This window comes from Procambarus clarkii, chromosome 54 (genome assembly GCF_040958095.1).
Source record: "Procambarus clarkii isolate CNS0578487 chromosome 54, FALCON_Pclarkii_2.0, whole genome shotgun sequence".
NCBI classification, from domain to species: domain Eukaryota; kingdom Metazoa; phylum Arthropoda; class Malacostraca; order Decapoda; family Cambaridae; genus Procambarus; species Procambarus clarkii.
Window position 1 is genome coordinate 14,531,996 of NC_091203.1, and position 8,905 is coordinate 14,540,900.

The window sequence follows — 8,905 nt, forward strand, 5'->3', positions numbered from 1 at the left end:
GGAAAAACAGGTTAAAAAAAAAAAGTTTTTTGCATCACAGACCTTACATCAATATAGTATGTACATGAAAACCCGCTCGGATGCCAATGTAACATTGTTTGAAAATTTCAAAGCAATCGGTGAAGAACTTTCAGCGATTAGCGATTTTGAACAAATAATCATTTACATTTTATATAGATAGTATGATTTGTATTCGAATTTAAGCATTTGTGAAAAAATCCATTTGCATTAAAAACCAGATTTTTTTAAACTTTAAAATTAATTCCTAATCAGGAAAAGATGTAATCCGTCTCTTTACTGCCAATTTATTAAGAATTATGAAAAAGGAATGCAGATTGTCGTAAACATTCTAAATCAGTGGTCTTCAACCTTTTTTAATGTCGTCTACCGTTAGTGGTGATTAAGTAGAAGCGGTCCACCCCACCCCAAAAAATCTCACGTTTTTAATATTTAAAATCTATGTTTCATATCTCATTTCTATGACTATGTAAACAGAAAAAAGCAGTTTGTTATTTCTTATTTAACTTTTACATATTCATCTATATATTTATGCTCATAATCTCAATCTAAGAAGCTCAAAATACACAAGATAACATTAAGCATGCCATTTAGATGCATTTTCCTTCACTAAAGTAAAATTGCAGACAATGTTTGCTATATTTCGTACGGTATCAAATAAATAAAACAAATATGTATCCTTTAAAAAAAATCAGTGGCTTGGCTGCTGTTGCACTTTGTCTGCTATTAGGTTGAATTGAGGTGTCAGACGATTTTCAAGTGCAATTTGCATGAGAGGACCCAAGCTCAGGATTGCATTCCTTTTCTTTGTCTTCACAAAAACTAAACTAGAGAACACTTGCTCACACAAATATGATGTTGGCATCTGTACAAATATGGCTATTGCCTGCTCAACTAGATCCTTGTATTCTGCAATATCAAGGAGGGTAAGCCAGAAATCCATGGGATGGCTAAATGTCATGAAAAATGCTTTTTGTAAATACTCTGCTCGAAGCTCCAAAAGAGCATCACAATGATCAGTTCCGTCATCTGTGAAGGAAATAAACATCCATATGTTGTAGGTCAGCTGGTCATTCTCACTGTCTGGGAAATAAAAGTCAAGGTTTTCTTGCATTAAAGTAAGGTGTCTGATAACTGAGTGTGACAAATGTACCTCCAGTGTCTGCTCTGTTGCCGCATACCATGTTCCCAGCCACATTCTCTCATAAATGAATCATATAATTCAAAATCAGAAAAGCCCCTCTTTTCTACGTTACTTCTCTATTTTTTCCACCTTCAGTTTAAATGCATTTATTTTCCCTATATTTGTAAAAATATATCTACCCTTGCCATGCTGACTGATGTTAGGTTGTTCAAATGTTCATAGATTGAAGCCATGTAAGACAATTTTGCCAACCAGAGCACATCCTGACATTTAACTGCCATGGGGTTTGCTTCCTCAGTAAAGAAAACACAGATGCTCTCTCAATTCAAACATTCATTTAAGAACCTTACCCAAAGATAACCAACCCTTCAGTATGAAGGAGTTTTGTGAAATTAGCTTCCATATCCATACACAACTTAGGAAACATTCTATGCTTTTTTTGTATGTGCACAGATATGATTAACCATTTTGACAACATCATCAAGTAGAAGTAAGTAAGTAATTATCAAAAGAAGGCACCTAACTGGGAAGGCTATGTAGCACCATCAAATGTGGGGGGAAATCAGAGGGCGCTAAATATCACCAAGGATGCCAATACGAGAACAGAAACGCATAAGGTGAACGATATCAAAAGTATCCGAGTCACCAAGAATACTATCGACAGACAAGCGACCCAGGGGACGGTCGGAAAACAAGACAAACGCTCGTCCTGGAAGTCAAGACGTTCAACAAGGATATGCACGACCATAATAGGGACAATGCAATTAGGACAATAAGGAGCAGGGCGGCGCTCCATCTAGTGACCATGAGTTAAGCGAGTATAGCCAATACGCAACCTCGCCAGGGCCGTTTCCCATCGCCAGTTACGGTGGAACGAGGACAGTCACGAGGACACACAACTTTTAGGAGAACATAGTTTGTTACCAGTAACAGACGACCAACAAGCCTGCCAACGGGTAATAATGGAGGAATGGTTAACCGGGTAAAAGTCGGAATAAGGAATAGCTTTACGAGAGATGGGACAAGAGCGGACAGCTTTCCTGGCAGCAGCATCCGCACGCTCATTTAAAGAGACACCAATATGGCTGGGAAACCAACAAAACACAACCGACTTAAATTTACTGTGAACAGGAAACAGCCAATGCTGGATCTCGACAACCACTGGATGAACCAGATTAAAGGACCCGAGAGTCATGAGGGCACTACGAGAGTCAACAACAACTACAAAGGAAAATTGACAACGAGAGAGCAGGAGACGAAGAGCATCGAGAATACAATAAAGCTCCGCTGTGAAGATGCTAGTCTCCGGAGGTAAGCTACACATATAAGTGTGATCAGGAAAAACGACAGAGTAGCCAACACCGTCCGCAGACTTAGATCCATTGGTAAAAACGTAAACGGGGTGGGAGAGAGAAGAAAAGTGCTCAAGGAAAAGGCGTTCTAGAACCGTAGGAGGGGTAAAAATTTTAGTGATGTGGGTCAAAGATGTACAAAACTGCGGAGGGGGGACTCTCCACGGGAGCAAAGTAGGAACAACACGAGGAGAAATATTAGAAATACGAATGGAAAGAGAATCCTGTAAGCAAGATAACCGGACAGAAAGAGGAAGGTGGTGAAGAGGAATTGGAACCGCAGGAGGGGTAAAAAATAAATCATGACAGAGGCGAGAGGAAGGATGTTGCAAGGACCGCGCAAGATAGCGAAGACAGTAGCGATCACGGCGGTCCTACAGAGATAGAAAGCCAGTGTCAACATACAAGCTGAGGACGGGAATCGAACGAAGGGCACCAGAACTGAGGCGCAACCCAGTATGGTGCAAAGCATCAAGACGGCGAAGAGTAGAAGGAGAGAAGCAGACGAGTAAGCAGGGCAACCATACTCGAGCTTAGACAGGACGAGAGAGGAATGTAAACCAGACAGAGAGCGCCTATCAGCTCCCCAAGACAGCAAAGGATAAGATCATTGACATAGAGAGCGGAGAAAATGCCTGAAGGAAGAGAGGAAAGAAGACCATTGAGGGCAACCAGAAAAAAGAGTAGTGCTCAGAACACTACCCTGGGGCACACCTTCGTATTGCTGAAAAGAGGCAGAGAGAGCGGTACCAAGCCACACCCGAAAGGAACAACGAGAGAGGAAGCTGCGGAGAAAGAGAGGGAGATGACCACGAAGGACAAAAGAAAGAAGCTGGCATAAAATATGATATCGCAAGTGTCGTAAGCCTTTTCCAGTTTAAAAAAGACAGCAACAACGGAGGTCTTCGCAGCAAAAGCAGAACGAATATAGACCTCCAAGTTCACCAGGACATCTGCTGTGCTGCGGCACTCGTGGAAACCAAATTGAGAAGGGGAGAGGAGATAATGGTGTTCCAGGAACTTCATCAGACGAACGTTAACAATACGTTCAAAGAGTTTGCAGACAAAACTTGTGAGGGCAATAGGGCAAAAGTCCTTAGGGGATGTTCCCAGAGACCCTGGTGTGCGAACAGGGAGGACAATGGCATCGAGCCAGTCCTCAGGAACTGACGACGATCCCAGATCCAATTATACAGACTCGGTAAATACTGAGACGTGCACGGAGGGAGATGGCGAAGCATCTCATATTGAATGTCATTGTAGTCCGCCGCCGTAGAACTGCAGAGGGGCAGGGCAGAACGAAGTTCAGAGAGAGAGAAGGGATCGTTATAGGGAAGTCGAAGACGAGTGCAGAAATCTAAAAGACGAGATTCAAGGACAGGTTTATGAAGAAGGAAAGATTGGGGAAGATGAAGACCAGAGCTAAAAGAAGAAAAATGGGAACCCATTTCGGAAGCGACCTGCAACGGGTCCGCCACATGAGTACCACGGAGGTGAAGGACCGGTGAAATATCGGGAACGAACTTATCCGCTATCTTGCGGATACGCTTCCAGATCTGTGGCAGAGGAGTTTCGGACGTAAAGGTAGAGACATAAGATGCCCAACATTCACGTTTAGCCGTATGAATGGCCCTACGGGCCACCGTACTTGCCTTCCGAAAGAAAATAAAAGAATCGGCCATCTGCCGACGGCGGTGTCTCTTCCTGGCTGCACGCTTACAGTGGACAGCCCGAGCACAGTCTGCATTCCACCAGGGAACGCACTTCTGTGGACCCCGAGAGGAAGATCGAGGAATAGAGTGGAGGGCATCTTCGAAAACAGTGTCTTGAAAAAGAAGAAGAGAGCGAGGGAGAGGTCAGAGAGAGCAGCACTGAGGGCAAATAGGTTCCAGTTCGCTTTAGCAAACTGCCACCTAGGGAAAGAGAGGGGAGAGTGAAAAGAGAAAAAGGAAGCAAGGATGGGGAAATGGTCACTGCCATGGAGGTCAAGAACCTGCCACGTGAAATCTAAGTAAAGAGACGACGAGCAAAGATAAAGATCAAAACAGGAAAGGGTGCTATTCCGGGAGTCCAAATGCGTGGGCTCACCAGAATTCAGAAGAGACAGGGAAGAAAAGATGACAATGGGCTCAAGAAAGCGACCTCTGGTGTTCGTCAGAGCATCACCCCAAAGGGAATGACGACAATTGAAATCACCCTGCAGGAGCACAGGCTCCGGCAAGGAGTAAAGCAGGTGTTTCAGATCAGGAAGAGAAAGCAGGATACTAGGGGGGAGATAAATGGAACAAATGGTGTACCATTTCCCCACAATGATACGAGCAGCAGAACAATGGAGAGGCGAAGGAAAAAGTACGGGGACAAAGGGAACATCAGAGCCAATCAAGAGAGCAGAAGAGTTAGGAGCCCCAACAACAGCTAGGGGGGGGGGGGGAAGAGAGAGGAATAGCCACGAAACTATTCAGGATGAGCACTAAGTATCGGCTCCTGGAGACAGACACAAAGGGGAGAAAAGCGCGAAATCAGAAGTTGGAGTTCAAGGAAATTGGCGTAATAACCCCAAACGTTCCATTGAAGAATAGACATCGACGAGAAGAGAAAGGAGATCAAAGTATTTGGGCCATAAAGCGGAACCAAACAAGGCCTGATAAAAGATGCAGTAGTCACAATGAGACTTAGCTGTGCCAGGGAACGAAGTGGTCACCACTGGGAGCTTGAGGCTCGACCCAACTACAGAGGAGGGAGGGGAGCTGAGGGAAGAAGTTAGGAGGGGTCAAAGGAGGAGCAAGGTCGGGACCCAACGCAGCAGGGGCTGCGTTGAGTCCCGACCAGGCCCCCGAGTCCGACTCGGGGGCTTGGTCGCCCACCCCACGATCCTGAGAGGGTACAAGAGAAATATTCAACAACAAATACGAAGAGAGAATTTCATCCCCGAATGTGCCCCCATACCCACCATGGAGCCGCAATTAGAGGCAGGACACCCAACAGGAAGCTATCGCCGATCATGCCAGGGCCCCTTAGGGGTGCGTCGTGAGTATATGCCCCACAAACGCCACCTTAAGAACTGTCAGGCCGTCGAGATCGGGTTTAGTGACGAAAGGGGGATTGACAATGAAAGTAAGTAAGTAATAATCAAAAGAAGGCACCAAACCGGGAAGGCTATGTATCACCATCAAAAGCGCAAAATAATCAAAGGGCGCTAAATATCACCAAGGATGCCAATACGAGAACAAAAACGCATAAGGCGAACGATATCAAAAGAATTCGAGTCACCAAGAATTCTATTGAGGGACAGGTGACCGCGAGGGACGGTCGGAAAGGAAGAAACACGCTCGTCCTGGAAGTCAGGACATTCAAGAAGGACATGCACGACCGTAAGAGAGACAATGCAACTAGGACAATAAGGAGCAGGGTGGCGCTCCATCAAGTGACCATGGGTTAAGCGAGTATGGCCAATACGCAACCACGCCAGAGCTGTTTCCCACCGGCGGTTACGGTGGAAGGAGGACGGCCACGAGGAAACACAACATTTAAGAGTACGTAGCTTGTTACCAGTAACAGACAACCAAGAAGCCTGCCAACGGGTAAGGACTGAGGAATGGATAACCGGGTAAAAGTCGGAATACGGAATGCCTTTACGAGAGATGGGACAAGAGCGGACAGCTTCCTTGGCGGCAGCATCCGCACACTCATTTAAAGACACATCAATATGGCTGGGAACCCAACAAAACTCAACCAACTTAAATTTACTGTGAACAAGAAACAGCCAATGCTGGATCTCGACAACTACTGGATGAACCGGATTAAAGGACCCGAGAGCCATCAGGGCACTACGAGAGTTAACAACAACTACAAAGGAAGACTGACAACGAGAAGGCAGGAGACGAAGAGCATAGAGAATAGCATAAAGTTCCGCTGTAAAGATGCTAGTCTCCGGAGGTAAGCGACACATATAAGTGCGATCAGGAAAAACAACAGAGTAGCCAACACCGTCCGCCGACTTAGACCCATCGGTGAAAACAGAAACGGAGCGGGAGTGAGAAGAAAAGTGCTCAAGGAAAAGGCGTTTTAGAACCGTAGGAGGGGTAAAAGCTTTAGTGATACGGGTCAAGGAAGCACAAAACCGCGGAAGAGGGCCTCTCCACGGGGGCAAAGAAGGAACAACACGAGGAGAAACATTAGAAATACGAACGGAAAGAGAATCCTGGAGGCTAGATAACCGGACAGAAAGAGGGAGGTGGTGAAGAGGAACAGGAACCGCAGGAGGGGTAAAAGTTAAAGCACGACAGAGGCGAGAGGAAGGATGTTGTAAGGACCACGCAAGATAGCGAAGACAGTAGCGATCACGGCGGTCCTGGAGAGACAGGAAGCCAGTGTCAACATACAAGCTAAGGACGGGAGTCGAACGAAAGGCACCAGAACTGAGGCGCAACCCAGTATGGTGCAAAGCATCAAGACGGCGAAGAGTAGAAGGAGAAGCAGACGAGTAAACAGGGCAACCATAATCGAGCTTAGACAGGACAAGAGAGGAATGAAAAGCAAGGAGAGTGCGCCTATCTTCCCCCCAAGAAGTATGGGACAAGACCCGAAGGAGGGTAAGGGCCTTAGAGCACTCAACACGGAGGTAAGAGACATGGTGAGACCAAGACAAACGAGTGTCAAGGAATAACCCCAAAAGCTTCACGGAATCTTTGTATTCAAGGGGATGACCATAAAGTGAGAAAGAGGGACGAAGAACAACCCGTTTCCGCGTAAAAGTCATGGCACAAGTCTTAGAAGTAGAGAACTTGAAGCCATGATCGGTGGCCCAAGACGACACGGCATCAATTGCAAGTTGAAGCCGGCGCTGAAGGAGAGGCGAATCATCACCCTGACAGCAAAGGGTAAGATCATCGACATAGAGAGCGGAGAAGACACCAGAAGGAAGAGAGGAAAGAAGACCATTGAGGGCAACAAGAAAAAAAGAGTAGTGCTCAGAACACTACCCTGGGGCACACCTTCGTATTGCTGAAAAGAGGCAGAGAGCGCGGTACCAAAGCGCACCCGAAAGGAACGACGAGAGAGGAAGCTGCGGAGAAAGAGAGGGAGATGACCACGAAGGCGAAAAGAATGAAGTTGAGATAGAATATGATATCGCCAAGTGGTGTCGTAAGCCTTTTCCAGTTTAAAAAAGACAGCAACAACGGAGGTCTTCGCAGCAAAAGCAGTACGAATATAGACCTCCAAGTTCACCAGGACATCTGTCGTGCTGCGGCACTTGCGGAAACCAAATTGAGAAGGGGAGAGGAGGTGATGGTGTTCCAGGAACCACATCAGACGAACGTTAACCATACGTTCAAAGAATTTGCCGACACAACTTGTGAGAGCAATAGGGCGAAAGTCCTTAGGGGAAGTACCCAGAAACCCCGGTTTGCGAACAGGGAGGACAACGGCATCGAGCCAGTCCTCAGGGACTGACGACGACTCCCAGATCCGATTATACAGACTCAGTAAATACTGAGACGTGCACGGAGAGAGATGGCGAAGCATCTCATAATGAATACCATCGGAGCCCGCCGCCGTAGAACCGCAGAGGGCCAGGGCAGAACGAAGTTCAGAGAGAGAGAAGTGATTATTATAGGGAAGTTGAAGACGAGTGCAGAAATCTAAAGGACGAGACTTAAGGACAGGTTTACGAAGAAGAAAAGATTGGGGAAGATGAAGACCAGAGCTAACAGAAGAAAAGTGGGAACCCAGTACGGAAGCGACCTGCAACGGGTCTGCCAATAGAGTATCATGGAGGTGAAGGACCGGTGAAACATCGGGAACGAATTTACCCGCTACCTTGCGGATACGATTCCAGATCTGGGCCAGAGGAGTTTCGGACGTAATTGTTGAGACATAAGATGCCCAACATTCACGTTTAACCGTACGGATGGCCCTATGGGCCACTGCACTCGTTTTCCGAAAGAAAAGAAAAGAATCGGTCGTCTGCCTACAGCGGTGCCTCTTCCAGGCTGCACGCTTACAGCAGACAGTCCGAGCACAGTCCGCATTCCACCAGGGAACGCACTTCCGTGGACCCCGAGAGGAAGAGCGAGGGATAGAGCGGAGGGCAGCGTTGAAGACAGTGTCATGAAAAAGGAGGAGAGCGCAAGAGAGAGGCCGAAGGGAGAGGTCAGAGAGAGTGGCACTGGGGGTAAATAGGATCCAGTCCGCCTTAGCAAACTGCCACCTAGGGAAAGAGAGGGAAGGGCGAAAAGGGAAAAAGGAAACAAGGATGGGGAAATGATCACTTCCATGGAGGTCATCAAGAACCTGCCACGTGAAATCTAAGTAAAGAGAAGAAGAGCAGAGAGAAAGATCAAGACAAGAAAGGGTGCGAGTCCGAGAGTCCAAATGAGTGGGCTCACCA

General features: G+C 46.7%; 1 protein-coding gene across 1 annotated transcript; it reads right to left on the bottom strand.

Moving 5' to 3' along the window:
* Nucleotides 1-709: 709 nt before the first annotated feature.
* Nucleotides 710-1,216, bottom strand: LOC138352690 (protein FAM200A-like). The gene has a single exon (XM_069305268.1). The coding sequence runs from the start codon at nt 1,214-1,216 to the stop codon at nt 710-712; it is 507 nt and encodes a 168-aa protein (XP_069161369.1).
* Between the last annotated feature and the right edge of the window lie 7,689 nt (nt 1,217-8,905).